At 37.7% G+C, this 27,604-nt stretch overlaps 1 protein-coding gene and 1 pseudogene across 1 annotated transcript in view; one reads left to right on the top strand and one right to left on the bottom strand.

Moving 5' to 3' along the window:
- Positions 1-10,126: 10,126 nt before the first annotated feature.
- Positions 10,127-11,629, bottom strand: LOC110465439 (annotated as a pseudogene).
- A 2,485-nt stretch (positions 11,630-14,114) lies between these two features.
- Positions 14,115-27,604, top strand: part of LOC110465438 (4-hydroxyphenylpyruvate dioxygenase-like) — a 21,944-nt gene continuing 8,454 nt past the window's right edge. The window contains exons 1-11 of the mRNA XM_021521241.1: positions 14,115-14,194; positions 14,290-14,316; positions 15,905-15,967; positions 20,295-20,445; positions 21,164-21,246; positions 21,954-22,147; positions 22,927-23,004; positions 23,170-23,332; positions 24,607-24,678; positions 25,475-25,591; positions 27,254-27,376. Coding sequence (XP_021376916.1) covers positions 14,192-14,194; positions 14,290-14,316; positions 15,905-15,967; positions 20,295-20,445; positions 21,164-21,246; positions 21,954-22,147; positions 22,927-23,004; positions 23,170-23,332; positions 24,607-24,678; positions 25,475-25,591; positions 27,254-27,376 — 1,074 coding nt within the window. The 5' untranslated portion in view covers positions 14,115-14,191. The remainder of the gene's footprint in view (positions 14,195-14,289; positions 14,317-15,904; positions 15,968-20,294; positions 20,446-21,163; positions 21,247-21,953; positions 22,148-22,926; positions 23,005-23,169; positions 23,333-24,606; positions 24,679-25,474; positions 25,592-27,253; positions 27,377-27,604) is intronic.

Below are 27,604 nucleotides of genomic sequence, written 5' to 3'. Positions count from 1 at the left end.
CAGTCTTAGTTAGTTTTTCTTTTTAACATTTATCGATCCGCTTTAAAATCGCAGATATGTTAATATTGTTATTCTGCTACATTATATGCACAAATGTACCACTCCACTGTCATAGTAAGATCTCGAGATTTATGTAGTACAGTGTATTTAAGACAGAATTAGTTTTGATATATAATTCCATCAAGAATAGAGATTTGGTACTGATTTCGCTATTGGGTCCCTATACAATGAGAAACGAAACAGAACGGAAAGAAACGAAACGAAACGAAAATTGGAGAAGCAAAGGGAATGAGGTATACTTTGTTTTGTTTTTCGTTTTGTTTCTCATCCGTTGCATCATTATTGCTCAACAAAGTTTTTCTAGCTCTGTGTACACATGTTACTGGCGTTGTAACAAATAAAACAATAACACGGGTTATTTACCTGTTTATAGCTATGGCTTGTAGAACTGAAACATAAGGTGACAGTTCCCATATCGGATCATTTTATTAAATCATTAAAAAAATCTGAGGAGGAATTATATTCATTTATGGTTGTATCAAAGGAAGAATATCGATGTGTGTTCCTACCAACGAAATTAGCATCCGGAGCTCACTTGAGATATTTATAGAATGCTCTGAAGTAACCAATCAGCTTCTCCGGTTTTTGCGAATGTAAGGACCCAAATCGGATCAAGGCTTGAATTTTGCAGTATCTTACGCTTCAAATGAATACCTTTTTGTCAGCATATTAACATTTTATGACGACCTTTAGAATTTATAAGACAAAAAGTATTTTTCTAGGGTGTGAATTTATTCCTATAGTCCAAACCAGAATGCATAAGTGTTGCAAACACCCTTTTTTTTTTTAAACGTGACCAAAACACTGACATTTGAGTTTGAATAACGTTTTCTTGTGCTATTTGAACTTAAAAATTAATCATCTGTAGTACATGGCTATCTATTCTAAGACTACATCATTGTTATAACTGATTTGTTGACACATTTATTTATTTATAAGTATGTTTGCAAAATGTCATCTAATTTGGGTACTGATCCGATTTGGGTACTGACTCCTTATATCTCACAACAAGGGATCGAAGTTCGATCTATCTTTCACCACATAATCTCAATAACGCATTAGAGACGTAAATATCTTGTGTGAATTACGATGCACTATACACCTGTTTCATCCTTCTGGGACGTATCGGTGATGCTAGGGCCATAGAGTTGGAAAACCTAAATTGGTCTAGTATACTGTTCGAACAGTATGCAAATTGCGTAAATCCCGAGTACTCGTCAGTTATAAATGAATTATATGATTGGATATCATGAACCTTGCCACTACTTAAAAAATAAATAAATGTGACCATCAAGGTTACGGCAAACAACGGGGACTAAGACATCCACCAGACACTGTACTACACAGAAGTTTTGTCCTTCTTGGACTCATCGTTGATTCAAAGGGTCAAAAGGTGGAACTCAAAATTATTTTTGGCATGGCGCCTTTACCAATGCCATTGTATCAGAATTTTCTCCTCGCCACATAGGTACTACAAAAAAAAAATTGGTGGGTTGCTAGCTTTTTATTGAATTTAAATTTCGTTACAAAATGTCGGAAACTGTTCCGCAGACAAGGAAAACAAACAATAGCTCATGTATAGCAGTGTATCACAGGGAAATCACACTATTTTATGGAATATGTAAGTATATAATCAAACAAATTCATCTTTTCTAGAGCAAGATGAATAAGAGGACGAAGAACAATTGAATTAGAAGAGCTTGTGAATAGATTGTCATGATTTATATCACTTTTGCAGTTGATCACTGCCTTCGCAATGTCCGGAATGAATTCCATTTCTAAATCCGAAATATCACTTAAGTCATATGTGTGCCTCTTACTACTTGTTTTCGCTGGTTGTTGGTTCAACAGTCTTGGAGACAAGACATTTTTTCCAGAAAGTGTTACTATCTTGCGCCACATAAGTAGCAGACACTTCCTTTACTGTACCCAAATGGGGACAGTACCCAAAACGGGACACTAATTGGAAAACGGCCAAAGAAATTGTCATTCAATGCAAAGAAGTTCTTTTTATGTATACAGTTTTAATTTATTTCGTTATGGCAATTTAACTGTATGTAAGCTTTATTGGCTGCTGATTATCGTTACACAGACAATTTAAAGGTAAGAATAATGACCAAAATAAAGCTTTCCCGGTTTATGTGCCGTGCCACGCTATTTATTTGGATGTCCTTTTCAAAAGTCTATTTTATCAAAAAAAATGCTTGCTTGGAGAAGAAATTTAATTATAACCCTGTTTGACTCTTAGATAATTGACATATGTTTCCTTTTCTGCTCATATTGATCGTTTATCCCCAAATATAAGCCAAAATATCGAAATGTTCCTTTCAGAGTACAGGTTGAGTGCGTACATTCCAAAGCTATAACACGATGGATGTAAGTATCAACAACAGCCTAACCTTCATCTGGAAACTAGTAAAGCTTGGTATGAATGGGATTTGTTGTAGTTTTCATGAGAGGATTAGAGTATACAAATCAGCTTAAAATGCCTCGGCTACATTAGTGTACGTGCGTATGTTATTTAGGTCACCTGAGACAAAGTCTCAAGTGACCTATTATGATCGCCTTTTGTCCGGCGTCGTGCGTCGTGCGTCCGTAAACAATTTACATTTTTGACTTCTTCTCCATCGCCCCTCAACCAATTTCAAAGACATTTTGCAGAAATCTTCCATGCCAAAGGTCAATCAACATTTGTTTAATTTTCATTGGAATTAATTCAAACTTGGTTAGCATTATCATAATTGGATAGCAGTTTGATGATATGCACAAATCAGCCCTGATTGATCCCCAGGGGATGGATGGGCCAAAAAGGGTCAAGTTGACTAAAATTTCGAAAATCTTCTTCTCAAGACCCAGATATTGTAGGATCAAATACTCTTAATAGATGAAAGGGTCTTAAGGTGCTTTACAAAAAAATGGGAATTTCATGACCCTGGGGTCTCATGTATTACCCCTGGGGAGGGGATAAACTTTACTATAGTTTAATTGTGAATTATATGGTCCCCAACCCCCATCCTGAGGGTTGGGGCCAAAAAGGGTCAAATTGACTAAAATTTCAAAAATCTTCTTCTCAAGATCCAGATATGGTAGAATCAAATACTCTTCATAGATGGAAGGATCTTCATGTGCTTTACCTGACTGACAGAACCACTATTTGTCCATAGTACATATACTATCCAGATCTTTCACACTTCTTTTGCATTACATATAGTTCAAGTTACCTTTGTTACAAAATGATTTCTTTTTCATTTGGCAACATCGATAACATCAGTTTTTACATACCTCATGTGACCGTTAGAGCCCATGGGCCTCTTATTTGGTAATAACAAAGAAGGGACTTCTATCTTTTGCTTTCTAAGATTTTCTGTATCAATTGAAATGGCATTCAAGTCACTCTCGGAAAATGCCGAGTGCGCACCTGCGCATGTTCCGCGGGTAAAACATGCCAGAACGACAATCCTGCGCTTTTTGTTCTCTTGTCATTCACTTATAAAACCCGTTTAACTGAAATTCCCAATGTTAAATTGTTTTCACGATGACAAATACATATATCCTGATCATGACTCTGCGGTTAGTGGTCACTCAACTCACTCCGCTCTCATACACAGCTTTAATCACCACAAGTAGTTGAACAAAACCTTAATAATGATCTCGTAAATATACAATTGTGGGCAGATAAGTGGCTTGTTAAATTTAATCCTGAGTCTTTACTTATATCTAATATTGAACTTGATCACCACATTGAAATTAACTTTAATAATGTAAGTATTGAATTTTTTTAAATCATAAGCATCTGGGAATATTCATCAATGCTAACTGTAAATGAACCTATCACGTTGATAATATATGTGAAAAAGTAGTTAAAGAATTAAGTATCCTCCATAAATTGAAATATATCCTGAACCGACGTACACTGAATAAGATATATAGAACATTTATACTTCCTATTCTAGAATATTGTTGTGAACTTTGGGATGGTTGTTCTATTACTGATACAGACAAATTAGAAAAGCTACAACTTGAAGCTGGACGTATTGTCCCTAGTTTACCGTCGTTTACTAGTAGAAATCTATATATAATGAAACTGGATGGGATTCTCTAGCCCATTGGAGATCCCGTTGAAAACTTCAATTATTTTATAAAATCCACAATAATATAGCTCCTAAATATCTCAAAACTCCACTCCCTTCCCTTGTCGATAACTCTCACTATAATCTTTGAAACGCTGAAAGCTAGAACCTACCTAACAACAGACTTGAATGAGCTAACGTATCCTTCTTTCCTTCTACTGTTAGACAGTGGAACCAGTTACCTACATTGTACTAGTATACGACGTAGCGCCACGTTCTCATAATTCAGAAACGCCATTCAAGACGTAATCTTGCCTCTTGTACCTTATTACTTTTTCTATGGAGAAATGAAAAAATAATATTTTGCATACAAATTAAGAAACCGTTTTAGTACTTTAAAAAAAGTGAGCTGTTTCGTGTTAACCTTATTGATTACCAACGTTGTATATGTGGCTTCCCTATTAAAGACACACACACCATTTCTTTTTTTACCCCTGGTAAACACATCGAACAAAAAATTAAGCTTTATCGTGAACTGAATGAATACATGCCTCTTAATTTAAATCTACTTTTATTTGGAGATACATCTCTTTCGGAACAGGAAAACATAACGATATTCATGCATACTTTGTTTGTGTTTAACGGCCCATCGACGGCTGTGGTCATTTAGAGCCATGGTGATTTTTTTTTTTTTATTATTGATTTTTTAAACAAGCATGTGAGTAGCGAAGATATAGATAACGTCAAAGAGGGTAAGGTGTGTTAAAAGACATCAGAGTCTATAGAATAGACCGATGTCTTTCAAATAGTTAAATAATGCCTTCGAGTTCACGGAACTGAAAAGAGTTTTCATATCCGGGACTCGAAAGTAGTTATCACGAATGTATTTAAAATCAGAACATTCAATTAAAAAATGTTCCACTGTAAATGGAGTGTCAGATGCGTGGCATGAAAGTGGACTCGTTTTAAAAGGTACGAATGAGTAGGATGTGTGTGCCCAGTACAGAGCCGAGAGAGGACAACTTCCTCTCTACGATCTTTCCGACTGGGAACAGATGTTTTAAGTTTCAGTTGTACTTTTAAAAGGGTGTGGCTGGTCTCGAGAGACCAGCATTGCTGCTATTCATTTTGAATGGCTGTACGAATAATAGGTTTAAAATCTGTATATGGTAGTTTGATATTTGTTTGTTCGAGATTTAACACATGTTTTGCTTCTCTGTCAAATTCGTTGCCATAGTAAAGTAATTTTAGATTTCTTTAATATACGAGATATACAAAAAGTAAGCTTTTGTACGAGTGTGTTTTTATGATCTCGTAACTGTAAACTTTGTAGGACAGATAGAGAGTCTGAACAAATGATTGCCTTTTTAATGCGGTGTTCATCGATATGGTCGAGGGCCAAATCAATGGCGCATGCTTTGGCAGAAAAGATGGAGGTGCCGTCTGGTAGTCGAACTGAAGTGCAAGAATAAGCAGAACAGCAGGCTGATGCCACTCTCTCACCTTCTTTGGAACCATCGGTGTAAAGTTCTGTAGGAAAGGGGTACTTCAAAATGCATTCCCAAAAGGAGGATTTGTGTTCTTCGGGCATTACACTGGATTTCCCTCGTTCATGTAATGTAAAGTTTAAATCGGGTGTTTGTATCGTCCATGGAGGAAAATCAGACATATTAAATTCAGCTATGTCAGTCAATTTTGTGTTGAGTTCTTAAAGGAAATGTGAAATTCGGATACCATATGTTTGCAGAAGTTTTGGGTTTTACATACATATGTTTTCCTATTTTCGGTTGAGTACTTGGTCGAAAGCAGGATTTCGCGGGTTTGATTTTAATTGAGCTGCAAACTGGAATGCAAGTTGTGTCCTTCTGCCTTAAAGGGATGGTTCATTCGGTTCCGCGGAAAGAGTTTTTACAGGTGTTGTTCGAAAAACTCCAATGGCTAGACGTAACCCTTGATTATGGATTGAGTCTAGCATCTGCAGTTAAGAACCGTATCCCATGGAAGTGATCTGTATAGGCCCAAAAGCATTTCACGGTCCGCTCCCCAATCAGTAGGAGAACGAACTCGTATGATGTTTAGCGCCTTGGAACACTTATCATTCAGATACTTTATATGAAGTATGAAAGCGAGTTTCGAATAAAAAATGAGGCCGAGGAATTTGGTTTGTTCAACAACTGGAATTGTAATGCCGTCAAGTGTAAGAATTGGGTTATTGTTTGCTTTTCGTTTCTGACAGAAATGCATACACACAGTTTTGGATTTAGAGAATTTGAAGCCGTGTTCGTCTGCCCAAATACATTCTTTTGAAGTTGTCGTTCTATCGTGTGCATGTTCTTAGATATGTAACAGATCAAGAAGTCATCCACGAATAACGACCCTTCTGTTGACTGACCAAGACATTTGACTTTATCATTGATTTTAAGACCAAACAGGGTAACTGATAGGTTTCCATCCTGTGGGCTCCCATTTCCTGTTTATACGTTTCAGAAAAAGTTGAACGAACACGGACTTTGAAGTGTCTATCTGATAGATAATAAGATACAAAATTGGGGAGGTTTCCACGTACACCAAGGTCGTGAAGATCTTTCATGATGCCATACTGCCATGTAGTATCATAGGCCTTCTCAAGATCAAAGAACAGAGCAACAAGGTGTTCCTTCTTGGTGAAAGCCTCTCGAATGAATGTCTCGAGTCTGAGGGGATGGTCATTTGTCCCTCTTCTGTTTCTAAAACCACTTTGAAGAGGGAATATTGTATCGATGCCCTCAAGAAAACAAACCAGCCTTGTATTTATCATTCGTTCTAAAGTTTTACATACACAACTAGTCAGAGAGATAGGACGATAGTTGTTTGATTCAGTAGCATCCTTTCCCGGTTTTGGGATAGGTATAATAGTGGAGTTCTTCCACGAATCTGGAATATTTCCGGAAGAGTAAACTTGGTTGAATATGTTAAGAAGGCATCTTAGTGACGATTCCGGTAGGTGTTTGAGAAATTGATAGGGATTATAACCTGGACCTGAAGCAGAGTCCTGTGATTTTCCAAGCGAATAAACAACTTCTGGTAGGGTAAATGGTTCATTGTAACTTTCTTTGTTTGGTGATTTGAAATTTAGACGTTTCTTTTCATTTTTTCTTTCTTTAAAGGCGGGAATTTTTGGGAGTATTTTAAAGTTTTTTTTAGCAATGTTCTTTTGCAAATGCATCAGCAATTCCAGACTTAGACGAAAAACTATTGTTTTTATTAATGAGGTGGGAGGATGTTGACTTTTTCTTTTTCCCATTTATTTTCCGAATCATATCAATAGAAATAAGTGTTTCAGTAAAAGTTTTGATTGGGTCGTCGATGTTAGTATTTTTTTCTGTGGTAAGCTGCTCGTTGCACATTTGTTGGAATTGGACCCCAATCTGCTTTGTGCACATTCCATCGAGGTAGAGGGTCATCAAGAGGAGTCCCAATATTCTTAAGAAAAATGGGAAGTGGTCACTCCTACAAAGATCATTATTTACCTTCAAGTCATAATCTAGTAGAATGGAAGGATGGCATAATGACAGATAAATGTGGTTACGAGAGCCTGTAGCAGGTTGCAAATTCCTCAATACGTCTTCCTCTCTCGTCTGTGTTGCTATTATGACCATTAAAATCACCGAGGATTAGGAATGGTGTTGGGGGTTGGGAGACGATGTTATTGAGTTGCTCACAAGTGAAAACAATACTCGGAGGAAGATTAATTGAACAGACGGTTATTTGTCTGTGTAATGTTGCACAGTCTGGGAGGAATATTTTTTATAGACAGCTACAGCTGCACCACCTACTCCTCTGCTACCTACACTTGGAATGTTATTGTAGAGTGAGAAATTTATAATAGTGATTAGGTTTTTGAGCATGATTTCTTGTAGACAAAAAGTGGCGGGTTTAAATTCTTTTGGTAGATTCTGATATTTTTGCCTTTAATCCGCGGATTTCATTGGATAATTGTATTGTTCATTTTTTTCCTATTTAGACTGGATTTCGATGGAGTCGAATCACGAAGCGTTAAGGCATTCGTCTCCATCTCATCATCGAGATCCAGTAGGACATTTAATCCTGTTTGTCGGGTCCTCTGATCATTTGCCACATGTGACATTTAGATCGGGCCAATCATATTTGCCCCTGACTATTTCTTTGTTTTCTTAGGTCTGTTGGTTGGTGCTATTGCCTCTGACCTCAGTTGGAATCGAGGTACAGAGGAAAGTGAGCGAGATCGCTGCAAACGCATATGTCCCCTAGATGGGCCAAGTTTTGGATGATTTTCTCCTGAAGAGGAAGGGTTTTTTGAAACATTGACTGTTAATGGTGGCGTCGTTTTTGGTTGTTTGTAAGATTTATTGGTTTTCGTTTTGGTCGTGAAAAGGGATGGATCTCCCTTGAGGATTCTCAAGTTCTGTTGGCCTTGTGAGACTTGTGAGCCCCAGGCAGGTCTGTCCTCAGATATTTGAACTGAAGCATCTTTGATTGCAACACTGTCAACCGGCAACCGGACTTTAGTCACCTGTGCATATGACGGTGCAGTTACGTCTGTGCTCTCCACTATCCTTCTAGCCTCGGGAAAGGAGACATTCCGGGTATATTTGACCGTCATTATCTCTCTTTCGCGATTCCATGCTTTCCCTCACAATTGACACAACGCAGGTTGGCAATCTCACAGTCGCCTTAAGCTTAGTCCTCGTGACCTTCACGACCACAATACTGGCAAACGGTCTTCCGCCTACATCGTCATGCATACTAACAATACATTCGTGACTCTAAGTCTAACAGATTCTAGTAACACTCCCTTACCCCCGACCCCTGTCCTCTCACTCACTCGCTCTCAATTGAACCATTGTATCGGAAATGATGAAAATGATTGATAGTAACAAATTAGTAAAATGTGCTTGTTTTTTCTCTGTGCATACGGACTAGTAGAAACGGAAATACCAGAAAGCATGGAACGAACAGGAGGATGGTTGTATGATAGGGATGTGATGAACAGCAGAAAGTTGTGAACAGCGAATTGAATATCGCTAGTTCCGTTTGCATGGAGAAAAAACAACCACATGGTCCGATATGCATTTTTTTCACTATCTGTTGTTTTAGAGGCACATATTCTTGATGTATGTATTCTAATTTCGGCCTATAAGCCCCCCCCCCCCCCTCTCCCTCCCCTCCCCCCTCTCTCTGTGTCTCTCGACCTCTCTTATAATTTCAATTTATAAATTAAAGCATTTAAAAATGAAATAGTGTATATATGCATATTAATTAAGTCTGCTATCTTGTACTATTGTAAATATATGCTGTTCATTTGCTGGGAAAGGGATTAATATAAGTTTAATAGCTTGTGCCCAATCCATTCGCTTGGCAATAAAATATGTTTAAACTAAAACTAAAACACAGCTTTAATTAATCTAATACAACCCCACTGTGTATGTGACCAAGCTTGATTGGGAGTGCGGCTATATCTTACCATCGTCCCATTTGGGATCATTTCAATTGCGTTTCCAAAAATTATGAAATAATACAATTTGTATTTGTTTCGGAACTCCTCGGGGTTTATCCATCATAATTGCCAACCATTATAAGGGAAATAACTCCTCCGTTCTTACAAGGGGCACAACAAATGCATGGTTTCTTACGCGATTCATTCCGTTGTGAATATATAGCCTACATATTTTAGTGATCAACGCTCTATATACTACTCTTACCATCGTCCCACTAAATTAGCAACAGAAAACTATCATTTATTTATGTTTTCCCAAAAAATATTCCTAGCCCCTTTTTTGATTGTGGCAATCCCCATTCCATTCCATAGACAGTTATCGGGCGATGTGGACGCATGTGTGGTAGCAAGCAAATTTATACAAAAAACAACCCATAACTGAGAAGGTAAGATGACAAATTTAATTTTATATTATGTGTTTGATATTACTAAATGCATATTCAAGTGCAAAGATTACGGAGAACGGATTAACTCTATATTTTCACAGTTTGAAATCATCGTCGTCAGACGACCACTGTAAAAACGATTGTTTGTCGGGTTTTTTCACCACACGTTTACTCCTCGTGACATACTGATGTTTTGGTGTTGAAGATTTGGGTCCCACTGATCTCGGGTTGCGTCGTTCACGTACTTCTGTACGAGGTTCTAGTACGGGTTCATAATTTATAGGATATTTGTTTTTTTGTCTTGTATTAGGGCGTGCACCCGATTCACCAGAGCTGGAAGGTTGAGGTGCTGCAATACGCACAGACGGAGGCGGAATTTGTGCTACACATGATGTTGGTACTACAGACCTGACAGGAAGATGACATGGCCGCTCCAGTGACGATTCGCGCGGATTCACTATATCGTCAGCATCGTAATCTGACAGCTCAATATCTTCGTCAACACGTGAAATGGTTGTGTTGCTGTGATTTTGGGACGCCGTGAGCCACGTGTCAAAGAGAGGAGATGTGTAGGAATACTGGGGTGGTTTGTCAAGAGTGAATACCGTTTGTACGAGGCGAAAAAATGCACTGTACTTGTTTTCATTTTGGAAATGGTTACGCCATATGATTTCGCATAAATGGCTTTCAAAATTAGAAATGGAGGTCCCATTAATCTTGCGGAAGTGATCCTTAGCGTGTTTCCATGCACCCTCGATAGTGTTTGTGTTAACCTCAATGATTTCGGCGGTTTCCACGTTCTTGTAAGACTTTTTAAACTGGATTTTGTGAATGAGGGAAAAGTGCTTGTACCCCAGGGCATTGAGGTGGTCATACCCTCGCCAACTGTCTGTGTAGATAGTAGAGCGTGCCTGCACGTGTCTTTCGATGATTGTTTCTAATGTATCGCTATAGCTATTACGGTTTGACACCGGATATAAGAGAAGTTTGTTGGACCCTCGTTCGACTAAACCAACTATCCAAACACGGACACCACTTTGTCTATTTCCCCGGTTATATTTGCATTTTTTCCCGAACAACGACTCATCGATCTCTACGATTCCTTCAAGTTTAGTATTTTGGTATTGGAGATGAACATACTCCTTGAATAGCTCTCGAATGAAAGACGCCCAATCCACAGCGGTCTTTTTGTAATTTATTCCTGCGAGAGCAGCAGATTTGAACAATGTGTGGCCATCCAGAAACTTTCTTATGAATTCCAAAATGTCACGAATATCTAATTTGGACGCTTCAAAAAAAGAAAATTTCCTGTTGGAAAACTCGTGTGAATTATTTTTTTTTACATCTCCACGTCATACCATCAACTTTATTCGCTCTCTTCGCGTGGTAGCACTCAGAATTACATTTCGGACAGAATAGGTTTGATAACAACAGTCCATTCCTTTGACACCAGTCTAAGAGACATGTTCATTTCCAAGAAGAAAAAGGGCGAAACAATTCCAAGGATTGCTGAAATCTCCGAAAGTGATATTTCGGACGTCGCTTGCCCTCTGACGAAAATGCCCATAGCTTCTGTCGCCGGTCTGCCGTGAACTCATGACCTACAATAGAAAATATGAGTGTTGTTTAACTTTATTGCTTTACAAGTATTTGGGTTCACTCCGTGGAATTGGATCCAACTTTCTCTTTAACTTTAAATATTTGACACACTTCAAATTTCAAATTAAATCAAACAAAAAAAATCAATTAAACTACCAAAAATACATATATACATACCGTCTCGCACTGGAGTGCTGGTAAATTCTTGGCTCCCCGTTCAGGTACTCGTACCTATTGTTACTAATGTTGTAGGCATATAAACCGCGACTATATCTCCCCTCCTCGAACAAGCGAAATAACGCGACCAGATGGCGCTTGGCGCTGTCGTCCCTCAACAATCCCATAAAAATTGCCCAGTCTATGAGGAGGTCCGGGTTCAATCCGTTAACCCATGCGAATGATACTATGATTATTCGTTGAAAATGTCTTATATTTTGTGTCCAAAACAGGCGTCGAATTGTGATTGGCCATAATCGGGCGGGGCCAATCAAATCCTGGATTAGAAACCATTTTTCTTGCTGTTGAGCGTTTCGATTCATGTTTGAAAAGTGCTGATTGAACACATTTTCGCGACGTTTATGCGTGGTAATTATAATGATATGCAAAAATCATGAAGGACAAAAGTGTGCATGAAGAAGATTCTATTTTCTAAAGTGACCATTGGTACTATTTCACCCATTCCCAACACTGAAATACAACACGTGACGCTAATCTGTAACCCCTATACCGCCGATTTTCACAAACATTGATCCTTCAGATCGTGGAAAATCGCATGCATGCATAATTTTTCCTATTGAGTGTATGACACTGAAACGCATGCTATTGGTGATTTTTGTAATTTGTGTGTTGGACACTTGTTGTGAATACAGCTGATTGTAATTGTCTCGTTATAATTGAATTACAATGATGTGGCGAATAAATATCAGTCTTGCGGACTTTTTCTTGTACTTCATTAAAAAAAGACTTTGTAATTACGGCAAGACTTCCATTTTCACCTAAATCCATTCAAACAATGAACGTGCAGATGTACCATCTATTGTTCCTTGCAAATGTATAATTACGTATGTATGTACGTAGCTTCATTCCGTCATGTGTAATGTTTTTGGACAAATAATAACAAAAATTATGAGTGGATGATAGAAAAGAAAGTCTTTCCATTTATACCTTATGTATATTAAGTATATGTAACTACGCTGACAAAAGAAGACTTGACATTTTGCAGTAATGTTTTCACTGTATTGAACACAATTTTTGACTCGTGTCCTGACTGAGGCTCGAACTCCAGGTGTATGGCACTTTAATGAACAACTGCGCAATATTTGAAGGTGCTGTCACATCGCCAAATCCATATTAATATCATTCATAAAACGTAACAAACACATGACATGATTATGACAAATACGTCTCTTACATTACATTAACACCTGGATCGCAATGCATAATCATACAAATATTGTATATTACGTTCCGAGTTTAAAGGTGGGTAACGAAAAACGCACACTAGGCCGCATCCTCTGCAACATCCAAACCCCCCTCTAAACGGAATGAACACTATATAAACATTTAAAAATATGTGTCTCCTTCGAAAGAAATTGTTCAGATCGTGGAAAAGCACGTCCATCCACATTTGTTCCTACTCCAAACGAAACCTAGATATAACGCACTTGCCAACGCTCTAAATCCTACTCTTACTATCGTCCCAGCAGATCACCGCTCTATATACTACTCTTACCATCGTCCCACTAAATTAGCAACAGAAAACTATCATTTATTTATGTTTTCCCCAAAAATATTCCTAGCCCCTTTTTTGATTGTGGCAATCCCCAAAGAAAGCCCTTTCATAGTGTAGGAAAGTCATGACAAAAATGAAAGAACGCCAAGTACACAACTCGCTATCGGCCCTCTATATCCTACTGTTACTATCGTCCCAGCAGATCAACGCTCTATATACTACTCTTACCATCGTCCCACTAAAATAGCAACAGAAAACTATCATTTATTTATGTTTCCCCAAAAAATATTCATAGCCCCTTTTTTGATTGTGGCAATCCCCAAAGAAAACCCTTTCATAGTGTAGGAAAGTCGTGACAAAAACGAAAGTACACCAAGTACACAACTCGCTATCGACCCTCTATATCCTACTCTTACCATCGTCCCACTACATATCATTGCTCTATATACTACTCTTACTATCGTCCCACTAAATTATCAATGACGGAAAATATATTTCCGTCAATGCCGGAGGAGTTATCTATCCCCCATCCTAAAATCAGTAGAAATATGTTGGATCACATGCGAGGAGTTCCGACTGGACCAAAACACTTCTTACACACGCCGATTTTATTAGGTGGTGGGCATCATCCCACTTGGGACGATGATAAGATATAGCCGGGAATGCTAATGCTGAAATTGGAATGTGTGTGTATGATCCTGTAGTGGGGGTATGCGAAATATTACTTTGTAACGCTAACTGCTATAAGTAAAATTGGAGGTGTGTCAATAAAAATGAACCAATCAAATTCCTTGTTACAAACAGTAACAATAACACGTTCAAGGACAAGATGGTGAGTGTTGACTTCTACACTGTTTGTTAATGAAACGCGAATTGATCATGAAGTTTATTTTAAAATACTAATCATCTCGTGTTAATCTCTTTCAGACGACGTATACAGACAAAGGTGAAAAGGTAAGTCTACACAACAAATTCCAGTCTACAGTAAATTGACCTAAAACCTCCAAACCCGCAGGACACAGAAGACGCAGGACAAGGACGTTTTCTCGTGCTAGTTTTACGGAATGACAACAGTGATTAGATGTTTAGAATATTGTTATACTTTGTTACTTTGATATCCAAAACGTACGTACAATAATCTGTTGAATCTATATTACAGAAACCGACACGTAGACAAGTGTCGCATATTTTGTGAGAGTTGTTTCCCTTGTTCCATGTGTTTGTCTTAGGTGGCAGAGTACAGTAGAAATGGCTTGACCCTAAAAATAAAGGGCATCTCTCGGATAAACATGGATAGCGGATTCATCCTGCACAACACACCTACATATATATATATATTTATAAACTACATGTTTAATAGGTGTTTTTTAGAAGAACATTTTTTTTTTTCAAAAAGCAATTTCCCCAGATTTGGGACTTCTGAAAACCATGGTTACCATATCAAAAAACACCAAAATATGCAAAAAATCATGATTTTTAACCCAGAATTTGACCCCCGCAAGTAGAATTGTTTTTCTTAAAACCTGTTTGAAATTAAATATCGCCTACTCGGTAACAGAAATACTCACGTTTTAGCATAGGTCATTCCGGTGGATTTTTCACAATATTTACACATGTGCTGAGTACAAAAATAGACTACCTGAAAAGCTAGCTTTTGTTGTGTAGACACAGATTCGTAAATGCCGAAAATTGTAGTCTCAAACCAAATTCGACTTTTCTTTTTTTTAAATTATGAAGCCCACATAGTCCACTTCCTCATGTATATGCCAATTTTAGTGCTGATTTTTTTTTTAAACTTTGATACATGTTATATTACAGAGGTTATTCATTGTATAAAAATATCACCCATGGCCACCGTACGCTACTGTACTCTGCTACCTTATTATCATTCATGGTATCAGGGATGCGCAGTCCACTACACATCCCTGATGGTATGCAGTTTTTATATTTCATGTTTTTACAAGGTGCAAGATATTTTATTTATAGCCGTATTGAACAGAAACATTAGCTCTGAAAAGTTTTTATTACGACAAAACATAAGAAAAAATTATCACAGCAAGGTAATAAAGATATAAAACTACTATTGCTAAGTATTAAATTGATTATACAAATTAATTAAAAGCACATAGATTAGAGCAAGCACAAATTTCATGCAAATCTGTTAGATGACTAAAAGCACATGGCTATATATATATGCTAATATAACAAAGTATAAAAGTTTACTGAATCACCTCAAGCACGCTACACAACAAGCAAGCACCATAGCGAAATTATAAAACAACATATAGTATGAGAAATATTTCAGAAAATTATAAATACATAAAATTCTTATTATGTTAATAACTTGATATCTCAAATACTAAACAATTATTTTTTATTTGTTTACAGGTGGGGGTTTTTAATGATAATAATCAAGTTAGGATGGTGTGTGTGTGATAAGAACAGGGGCACCTGTTGCCAAACAGGCAATGTCAGTGTAATAAAATAACATGTCCTTGACATTACAATGTATATAATATATAAAAACTAATTATATTTTCAGCCTGAATCAGGCAGATTTGTCAGCTTCGATCATATCACTTTCTGGGTTGGAAATGCCAAGCAGGTAAGTCTGGTTTTAAGTGCTTTATTTATAGAACATATATACGTACACATTATGGATATGAATAAAGATGAGATACAGAAACAGACCTTAAATCATTCCAGAAGTATATAATTGTAGCCTGATTATAATACAAGATATTAGCCAAATTTTAAATTTATTCTATTAAAATGGTAACAAAACAGAGAAATATCCATTTATCTACCTAGTGAGTTGCAAAGTGTTGTCTACAAAGCCACTATGCAGCTGTTATGCTATGACCTACTGTGTGTAATCTACAATGTACAACAGTTAACACTCTAACAGGTGTGTCTGTCATTGGCAGTGGTATATGTCACTATATAGACTGGGGTCATAAAGGGCAGTAACAGAGACAGTAGCAAGTTCATATATCTACATAATGTATATATATATGTCATATTCTCATACTGAGGGCCTCCAGATATCATCTGAATGTGTATTCCAAATATGTCATGTTTGAGTTTGTTTTTGAATTTTTGCTTTTTATATTAAGAGTTTCATTTAAAAAACAAAAACAAACGGAGAGGGTTTGTGATATAATCAAAATTTCCCAACAGAAAAACAATTAAAATTTAAAACAACAAATACATGTACATTGTACATATCAAGTTTATATTTTATGTAGTGGGCAGTGTCCCATTACTGTATTTATGTTGTAGACAGTGTCCCATTACTTTGTGTTTATGTTGTAGGCAACGTCCCACTACTGTGTATTTATGTTGTATACAGCGTCCCTCTACTGTGTATTTATGTTGTAGGCAGTGTCCCATTACTGTGTATTTATGTTATAGGCAGTGTCCCACTACTGTGTATTTATGTTGTAGGTAGTGTCCCACCACTGTGTATTTATGTTATAGGCAGCGTCCCTCTACTGTGTATTTATGTTGTAGGCAGTGTCCCATTACTGTGTATTTATGTTATAGGCAGCGTCCCATTACTGTGTATTTATGTTGTAGACAGTGTCCCACTACTGTGTATTGATGTTATAGGCAGCGTCCCCTTACTGTGTATTTATGTTATAGACAGCGTCCCATTACTGTGTAGTTATGTTGTAGGCAGTGTCCCGCTACTGTGTATTTATGTTGTAGGCAGCGTCCCCTTACTTTGTGTTTATGTTATAGGCAGCATCCCTCTACTGTGTATTTATGTTGTAGGCAGCGTCCCCTTACTTTGTGTTTATGTTGTAGGCAGCGTCCCACTACTGTGTATATATGTTGTAGGCAGCATCCCCTTACTTTGTGTTTATGTTATAGACAGCGTCCCACTACTGTGTATTTATGTTATAGACAGCGTCCCCTTACTTTGTGTTTATGTTGTAGGCAGCGACCCCTTACTGTGTATTTATGTTATAGACAGCGTCCCATTACTGTGTCGTTATGTTGTAGGCACCGTCCCACTACTGTGTATTTATGTTATAGACAGCGACCCCTTACTTTGTGTTTATGTTGTAGACAGTGTCCCACTACTGTGTATTGATGTTATAGGCAGCGTCCCCTTACTGTGTATTTATGTTATAGACAGCGTCCCATTACTGTGTAGTTATGTTGTAGGCAGTGTCCCGCTACTGTGTATTTATGTTGTAGGCAGCGTCCCCCTACTTTGTGTTTATGTTATAGGCAGCATCCCTCTACTGTGTATTTATGTTGTAGACAGCGCCCCCGTACTTTGGGTTTATGTTATAGACAGTGTCCCCTTACTTTGTGTTTATGTTGTAGACAGTGTCCAACTACTGAGTAGTTATGTTGTAGGCAGTGTCCCACTACTGTGTATATATGTTGTAGGCAGCATCCCCTTACTTTGTGTTTATGTTATAGACAGCGTCCCCTTACTTTGTGTTTATGTTATAGACAGTGTCCCACTACTGTGTAGTTATGTTGTAGGAAGTGTCCCACTACTGTGTATTTATGTTGTAGGCAGCGGCCCCTTACTTTGTGTTTATGTTATAGGCAGCATCCCTCTACTGTGTATTTATGTTGTAGACAGCGCCCCCGTACTTTGGGTTTATGTTATAGACAGTGTCCCCTTACTTTGTGTTTATGTTGTAGACAGTGTCCCACTACTGTGTATTGATGTTATAGGCAGCGTCCCCTTACTGTGTATTTATGTTATAGACAGCATCCCCTTACTTTGTGTTTATGTTGTAGGCAGCGACCCCTTACTGTGTATTTATGTTATAGACAGCGTCCCATTACTGTGTCGTTATGTTGTAGGCACCGTCCCACTACTGTGTATTTATGTTATAGACAGCGCCCCCTTACTTTGTGTTTATGTTGTAGACAGTGTCCCACTACTGTGTAGTTATGTTGTAGGCAGTGTCCCACTACTGTGTATTTATGTTGTAGGCAGCGTCCCACTACTGTGTATTTATGTTGTAGGCAGTGTCCCCTTGCTTTGTGTTTATGTTGTAGGCAGTGTCCCACTACTGTGTATTTATGTTGTAGGCAGCGTCCCACTACCGTGTATTTATGTTATTGACAGCGTCCCCTTACTTTGTGTTTATGTTGTAGGCAGCGACCCCTTACTGTGCATTTATGTTATAGACAGCGTCCCCTTACTTTGTGTTTATGTTGTAGGCAGCGTCCCTCTACTGTGTATTTATGTTGTAGGCAGTGTCCCCTTGCTTTGTGTTTATGTTGTAGGCAGGGTCCCACTACTGTGTATTTATGTTGTAGGCAGCGTCCCACTACCGTGTATTTATGTTATTGTCAGCGTCCCCTTACTTTGTGTTTATGTTGTAGGCAGCATCCCCTTACTGTGTATTTATGTTATAGAGAGCGCCCCCTTACTTTGTGTTTATGTTATAGACAGCATCCCCTTACTTTGTGTTTATGTTGTAGGCAGCGACCCCTTACTTTGTGTTTATGTTGTAGGCAGCGTCCCCTTACTGTGTATTTATGTTATAGACAGCATCCCCTTACTTTGTGTTTATGTTGTAGGCAGCGACCCCTTACTGTGTATTTATGTTATAGACAGCTTCCCCTTACTTTGTGTTTATGTTGTAGGCAGCGACCCCTTACTGTGTATTTATGTTATAGACAGCATCCCCTTACTTTGTGTTTATGTTATAGGCAGCGTCCCCTTACTGTGTATTTATGTTATAGACAGCTTCCCCTTACTTTGTGTTTATGTTGTAGGCAGCGTCCCCTTACTGTGTATTTATGTTATAGACAGCGTCCCCTTACTTTGTGTTTATGTTATAGACAGCATCACCTTACTTTGTGTTTATGTTGTAGGCAGCGTCGCCTTACTTTGTGTTTATGTTGTAGGCAGCGTCGCCTTACTTTGTGTTTATGTTATAGACAGCGTCCCCTTACTTTGCGTTTATGTTGTAGGCAGCGTCCCCTTACTGTGTATTTAAGTTATAGACAGCATCCCCTTACTTTGTGTTTATGTTATAGACAGCATCACCTTACTTTGTGTTTATGTTGTAGGCAGCGTCCCACTACTGTGTATTTATGTTATAGACAGCATCCCCTTACTTTGTGGTTATGTTGTAGGCAGCGTCCCCTTACTTTGTGTTTATGTTATAGACAGCGACCCCTTACTTTGTGTTTATGTTATAGGCAGCGTCGCCTTACTTTGTGTTTATGTTATAGACAGCGTCCCCTTACTTTGTGTTTATGTTATAGGCAGCGTCCCCTTACTGTCTATAACATAAATACACAGTAAGGGGACGCTGCCTATAACATAAACACAAAGTAACGGGATGCTGTCTATAACATAAATACACAGTAAGGGGTCGCTTCCTACAACATAAACACAAAGTAAGGGGATGCTGCCTACAACATCCCCTTACTTTGTGTTTATGTTGTAGGCAGCGACCCCTTACTGTGTATTTATGTTATAGACAGCGCCCCCTTACTTTGTGTTTATGTTATAGACAGCGACCCCTTACTTTGTGTTTATGTTATAGGCAGCGCCCCCTTACTTTGTGTTTATGTTATAGACAGCATCACCTTACTTTGTGTTTATGTTGTAGGCAGCGTCCCCTTACTGTGTGTTTATGTTATAGACAGCATCCCCTTACTTTGTGTTTATGTTATAGACAGCGCCCCCTTACTTTGTGTTTATGTTATAGACAGCGTGCCCTTACTTTGTGTTTATGTTGTAGGCAGCGACCCCTTACTGTGTCTTTATGTTATAGACAGCATCCCCTTACTTTGTGTTTATGTTATAGACAGCGACCCCTTACTTTGTGTTTATGTTATAGGCAGCATCCCTCTACTGTGTATTTATGTTGTAGGCAGCGTCCCCTTACTTTGTGTTTATGTTGCAGGCAGCATCCCCTTACTTTGTGTTTATGTTGTAGGCAGCGTCCCACTACTGCGCCAGACTTGGATTTGAACTACTTGCCTACAAAGGTCTGGAGACGGGTAGTCGTGAAGTTGCCGCTCATGTCGTGCGCCAGAACAAGATAATGTTTGTGTTCCAGTCCATGTTACAGCCACACAAACCAAAAGGTCTGTGTGTGTTTGTTTTATTTCTTCTCTCCTTTATTTGGTGCTCCAAATTGGATGTTCTTCGATAACATCAAGTCAGTATTGTTTTTATCACTCATTCTTGCCAAGCTTTGCAACCTTTGCAGTTTTCAATGCAGGATAATCTGTGTGCTCAAAATTAAAATAATAGATAAAATATGGATATATGCTCCCTATAGTCAAAATAACCCTTTAGATCTTTCACTGATTGGATATACTAAACTCAAGGGCCCAAAAGTCTTCCTCCTAAATAGGGAGCGTTGGCAAGTATGAGTTCTCAGTGTCATATATTACAGTTAGGATTTGTTTGATTATCAGTTTTGACCAAACATTCTTTTTTCCTGGGTATGTGTCATTGCTATATTCATCTACTACTAATAGTACCAATAGTTTTGCCACTGCATTGAAAATAGAACTGATAGATTTGGTTTATACTGTAGATATCTTGGACAGTAATTTTTTATATATTTTTTGTTTTATAAATGATTGAACATAAAATAATGTGAATTTAGAAAGAGCTTTTGCTGATGAACAACTGGTGAACAATAGGGCAATTTGGACACTGTTCAAACATATTTTAAAAATTGGAAGGACAAAGTTTAGTGGAACAATAGTAATACATTTGTACAATTTATTACATCAGGAAATCAGGTACACTTGAAATGCTGTTTGTTATTAAACATTGTTGCTTTATTTATAGAGATGGGTGAACATTTGGTGAAACATGGAGATAGTGTCAAGGACGTGGCGTTTGAGGTAGAAGATTTAGACGCCATATTCACTGTAAGTTGTTACCTACTTTATCAACTTATTTATCAGAAGTTGTAGATAGGAAGACGGGTATTAAACAATGATATTGGCTGCAATATTTTTATTCATGGGATATTTTCCCTAATAATATGGTAAATATCGATAATTACAAATAAGGCAACGCTAGGCTGTGATGTTGTGAACATTTCTCTCTACACAAAACCTAATCTTCCAACTTGAAAACAAAAATATCCTAAATTTGTGTTCGAAATCCATCACACCTATGTCATAACTCTCTGGTGCAAAGTACATGCAGTGAGATTAATTGATTTTATTTGTGAGATTTGACTAAAAATTAGTGTGATTTTTTTTCTGAATTAGTGAATAATTAGAAAAACATTTAAAACAGAAAAAAATGCATATCTTACAATATTATCTCATTGATGCTGCACTAAAGCTTATCCTTCTTTGTTGGAGCCAATGGGAGATTTGTGATTATTTTAAGGAAGTTTAGGTGAGGTTTAAAGGATCTGTATTAATTTGTATTTTAATACTTGTTAAAGCATTGATTTAAATAAATCATTTTTGATTCTATTGCTTTATTATAGAAGCAATGATGTGTTAAAATCAAGAAAAGATGTCATTTGACACAAAAGATTGTGAGATAAATAGTGGTCTTTTGGTTTGTAGATTCTGACATTAATCTGATATTTCAATTAAGTATTTGTCTCCTCTGACAGAGAGCTATAGAGCGTGGTGCTATAGTGGTAAAGAAACCGTGGGAGGAAACAGACGAAGGAGGCACTGTGAAGTTTGCCATGGTGAAAACCTACGGAGATACAACACATACGTTTGTGGATAGATCTAAATATAAAGGCGCCTTCCTCCCGGGGTACCGCGCTATCACTATCCAGGACCCACTCTGTGACCTCCTGTAAGTTATGGTCTCGTGACAACATTGTCACTGCATGCTTCTATATCTCCTGTAATTTATGATCTCGTGACAACATTGTCACTGCATGCTTCTATATCTCCTGTAATTTACCATCTAGCAGCAACATTGCCGTTACTTCTATATTTCTTACGATAGTATTAAGCAATATCATGCTTTAATTTGTTTAAACAATGTTTTTTTCTAGTAAATAGAAATGATTTAACAAAATTGTACTTTTATCCCATTATGGGTAAGGAATAGGGTTTGGAGGGAGGGGGATTTTACATATCTGTTCTGTCTCGTACTAGGTTGCATGCAGTCCCATCAAATTTCATTGTCATCACACTCGTAAATTTATACTGTAATGCATCATTATATCAAAACATCAGTAGTTTCACTGCATTATATAGCATTGTGTCAGGTTTGGGGAAAATGCAATGTTCTGACGGAAATTTCGATCAAGCACAACTAAACTCTAAACAGATACTTTAACCTACTGAGCTACATGTACTGTACATGGTCACTAGTAATTGACCTAGTTTGCCTATGCTACTGTATATTGGGAAATTTTAACTTGAGGGCAGATTCATCATTACAGCGAATATAAGTAAATAACATAACATACATATTAGTTAAATGTGAAGGGCAAAATTCATATTAGGCAAATATGTATTTTACCGGCAAAGGTCGAAAGTTTGACTGGGCCAAAAGTTTCCCGGTATAATCTCTTACAGATGAGGGTATTGGTCAGGGTATTTATATATTTTCTGTATTTTCAGTCCGAAGACAGGCCTGAATTTCATTGACCACATCGTGGGGAACCAGCCAGAGGATGACATGGTGTCCGTGGCGGAATGGTAGGTTGTTTTATTTCTAATCTTTCTACCATTTCACTCTCCAAAAACTGAACATTGAGTAAACATTACATGTAATAATAAAACTGGTTTGTTAACTTAAATTTATATAGATTAATTGTATAAATGTATGATAAAAAGAAAGTTTCCTTTATTTTTGTTTGATAGGTATGAGAGAAATCTGATGTTCCACAGATTCTGGTCAGTGGATGACAAACAGATCCATACGGAGTACTCCGCACTACGGTCTATTGTGGTGACTAACTATGAGGAAACCATCAAGATGCCAATCAATGAGCCGGCTTCAGGGAGGAGAAAGAGTCAGATCCAGGTACATATCTTAACCCTAATATTTACCTGTGTTAGGTTGAAACAAAGAATTAATATGTAACAAAGACTCAGAAAGACATGAATCTCTCTGGCTGTATGGAAGAGTGGTAAGCAGGGCAGGGTTTGATAATGACTTTCAGTGTGAGTACATACTTTCATGCAGATTACTGGGTTTGATTCCAAATTAAAAAGACCATTTTTAGAGATGATTTTTTCTCTTACCCTGGACAGATGTATCCTTACTTTTACCGGTGTGAGGTTTCCTTGACTCACCCTAGGGTTGGGACAAGCTACACGTGCTCTTTGCACGTTCTCCACAATAAACCTGATGTCACTGATGTGACCCGGAAGAAGGACTACTTTTATGTGGTCACACACATACACAAGTTCGTCTGCTAACCTTGTCGTGTTTACATTTGACATCAAAGAAGATTGGATTGATTTTAAAATGTTTAAAATATGATGCGTGAACAATCTGACGCATACATATAATATTAATACGCTATCCACGTGTTCCTGTTTACAAACAATATGCTTCGTCTTACACTTGGACAGGAACAACAGGGTAAGAGAAAAATAATCATTCACCCCCTCGGGGATGAGATGGGGGATCTCAACCCTCGGGGGGAAGATTCTTAAGTTGCCAAACACTCGGCAAAGCCTCGTGTTTGGCAAATTAAGAATCTTCCCCCCTTGGGTTGAGATCCCCCTATCTCACCCCCAAGGGGATGAAAGATTTTATTAATCTCCTGTCTTCCATAGAGATTTCAAAGTCATTTCTAGAACAATCTTGTTGATGTATGACTGAAATCCATAGGTCCTGTGTCACAATGAATGTAAAGAAAACCTCGACAACGATTGCAAAAAGAGTACTTTCAACCACCAGAGAAAATGCTTTCTTTGAAACGACTGAACAGATAAACCATTCTACAGATCTCCTAATTATGCGAGGTTTGATTTGTAGATATGTGTGGTAGATTTAATTGTACTAACGATTATTGTTGCCTTCTAGCTTTGGGCTAGAGGGAATTGTTTTTTTAGCTCAATAAGTGGAGTGCCAGGACGCAGCTTTGATCTCTAGGTGAAAGCACACTACTTTCTTTTGTCATTTGGTCTTAGTCTACAGATAATGTGACTGTGGATAGTTCAAACCTTTCCAGCTATATAAACGAATACAAATATTAAATCACACACATTTTATTACCACGCTATAATTACCGTGTCTGGGTGATTATTCCTTTTCTGCTAACCTCTGACTATGTTGTTTGTTGCTAGGAATATGTGGATTTCAATGGTGGAGCTGGAGTACAGCATATAGCTATGAACACAAACGATATCATAGAAACGGTAAGTCTACGATTCAAAACACAAAAATGAGGTCTACAGATGTTCAGCAAACTTTCCAGATAATTATATGAAGAGCTTGATTAATCATTGCAATGGCAAACATATCAATAAAAACTTTCCAAACTGAATTTATATTTCAACATTTTAGTGTAGTGTCTATTCCGTCTTTGCGTATTGCAGAGTTATCTTCTCTTGGGAGCAGGTATTGATTGTTACGTCATTGGTTCATGTGAGAAAATTACGTCGTTTTCTCAAAAAATGATGACATTACTCTCACAAACCAATGACGTAACAATCCATACCTGCTCACAAGAGAAGATAACTCTGCAATACGCAAAGTCGGAATAATGAAAAATTATGCTGTTTATTGCTCATTGGTAAACATATAAATATTGTTTATCTACTACTGATAATAAGTACTGGATTACTGTATACCTGTAAATTCAGTACAATTAATTTGCAAGTTAGTTTAGTTTTTTAAGACATTTATTCTGGTCACAGAGGCTGGATAGTCTGCCCCATTCCCAATGGAGAGTAATGCTATTTTCCCTTTTCTCAACTTAAAAAGTCTTCCCCTTTTTTTTTACTGTTACTTAGAAGATATTGCAACTTTGAATAATCTTTCCAGAATGAAAGTATTTTTGTCATTTAGATGATACTTTGACAGTGACAGTCACTTCTTGCTACAATGTACATGTACTTATATATATATTTTTTAAAAAGGACGAGTTAGCCTTAAACCAATTTTCCATTTAAATATCTGGCATGCTTAATGAATTGACATATTCATTTCCAGGTAACGCGTATGAAAGCTCGAGGTCAGCAGTTTCTGGAGATTCCTACGAAGTATTATGATAACCTGAGGAAAAGATTAAAGCTCTCCAACATCAAGGTCACCGAAAACATGGACACTGTACGTACTGGGTGTATGTGGGAAGGTCTTGTAGTGTAACAATAAATACATCACTACCTTGTATCAAGGTAGAGTGACAGTGAAACACCATACAACATCAACCTTGAGATGATACTCCAGGGGTTACACCATCCTCGATACTCCAGGGGTTACACTCACTCACGCTCTCTGCACCCCTTGAATATGTTGAAGCAAAATTGAAGGCACATTGATAAGTCTCGGGTAAAAAACCACCTGATCAATCGCTAGACTGATGCCGTTTCTTTGAAGATTACAGAGGAGTGACACCTGATTTCAAAGTCAGTCAATGTTAACCGTTACGTGACCACGTGATTCTTTTCATGTACTTCAAAGATCAAACTTGTCTCCTTGTCTCATCAACTACGTGGTGCACACTGAGCCTTCAATTTTGTCATAACATATTCCAGTGGTGAAGAGAGCGTAAGTGAGCGTAACGCCTGGAGTATCGAGGATGCATTCTACATGTACCCCGTATCAAAGCAAGGGTAAATGAAACACTGTACTACTTCATATTAACATGAAGTAGCGGTGAAACCCTATACGTCCTTGTATCAGTGTACTGTAACAATGAAATGATAGTAGTGTTGTTCTAATTCATTCAATCAATGATCAGTCGTTTTACCTTCGCCTATGACTAATCAATCTTCTAGGGTTGATCTCGGTTTGACTATAACATTAAAACTTTCAAGAGTTATTGTCAGAGAATGAGAGCTTACTTGAAAATTGATTAAATAATTATTTACCTGTAAGTTTTTCCATAAACTGCATTCAAACATTTCCGACTATAGCTAGGTAGTTAAAAAGTATCCACTACATTTTGTGAATCCTGGTGAATGTTTCTCTATTTAGTTTTGTTTAATTTTATGATCAATCAATAATCAATTATCAATTGTTTGAAAAGAGTGAAGTCAGAAGAATAATCATGATGTGGCAGATTTTAATTGTACAATATAGGATTACGGTCGCCTTCTAGCTTCGAGCTAGAGGGAATTTCCCTTTAGCTCGGTGGTAGAGCGTTCGAACAAGGAACCTGGAGATCGAGGGTACAATCTCTGGTGGAAGCACACTATTCTCTTTCCTGTTACAAATTGTGTCCGTGGCCTTCTCTGTGGTGACAAGGAGTTAGAACCTGGTTTGTGGGTTTCGAGGGCGAACACATTTAAAAAGGGGGGAGTAGTGTGGCAGGTTTTAATTGTACATAGGATTAAGATCGGCTTCTAGCTTCGAGCTAGAGGGAATTTCCCTTTAGCTCAGTGGTAGAGCGCCTGACTAGGAACCTGGAGATCGAGGGTTCGGTCCCCAGTGGAAGCACGTACACTATTCTCTTTCCTGTTACAATGAAATTTGAAGCAATTTCCAACACTACTACGAAGTATCAAAGTACTTGAACATTGAAACCTTAACCTATACTGAGATAGTGTAACAGGGAATTTAGGAAGTGTTACAGAAAAAAAGTCATGTTAGTTAATGAATTATAGCTTTTCCCACAAGCCCGATGAGCATGCAGCTGTGCCAAGCTCTGTCCTCCTGACGCCATGTCAATATGTTATGTAATTTATGTAGTCCTTTGTTTTTGTTAATTTGGAAGATTATTATTTGCTTTTGTTGTATTTGAGACGCTGAGAAAACTTGTCATTACAGCTACAGAAACTGCGTATCTTGGTAGACTTTGACGAGAATGGTTACCTCCTACAGATCTTCACCAGGATGATGCAGGACAGACCGACAGTCTTTCTGGAGGTCATTCAGCGACACAACAACAGTGTCAGTATATCAATATCTCCAAAACTTATCTCCTATTACCAAAACTTATCTCCTACTACCAAAACTTATCTCCTACTACCAAAACTAATCTCCTACTACCAAAACTTACCTCCTACTACCAAAACTTATCTCCTACTACCATATCTTATCACCTACTACCAAAACTAATATCCTACTACCAAAACTTATCTCCTACTACCAAAACTTATCTCCTACTACCAAAACTTA

Source organism: Mizuhopecten yessoensis, unplaced genomic scaffold, assembly GCF_002113885.1.
Source record: "Mizuhopecten yessoensis strain PY_sf001 unplaced genomic scaffold, ASM211388v2 scaffold11077, whole genome shotgun sequence".
Taxonomy (NCBI): Eukaryota; Metazoa; Mollusca; class Bivalvia; order Pectinida; family Pectinidae; genus Mizuhopecten; species Mizuhopecten yessoensis.
The sequence above is the reverse complement of the archived record's forward strand: the minus strand, read 5'-3'. Positions and strand labels throughout refer to the sequence as shown.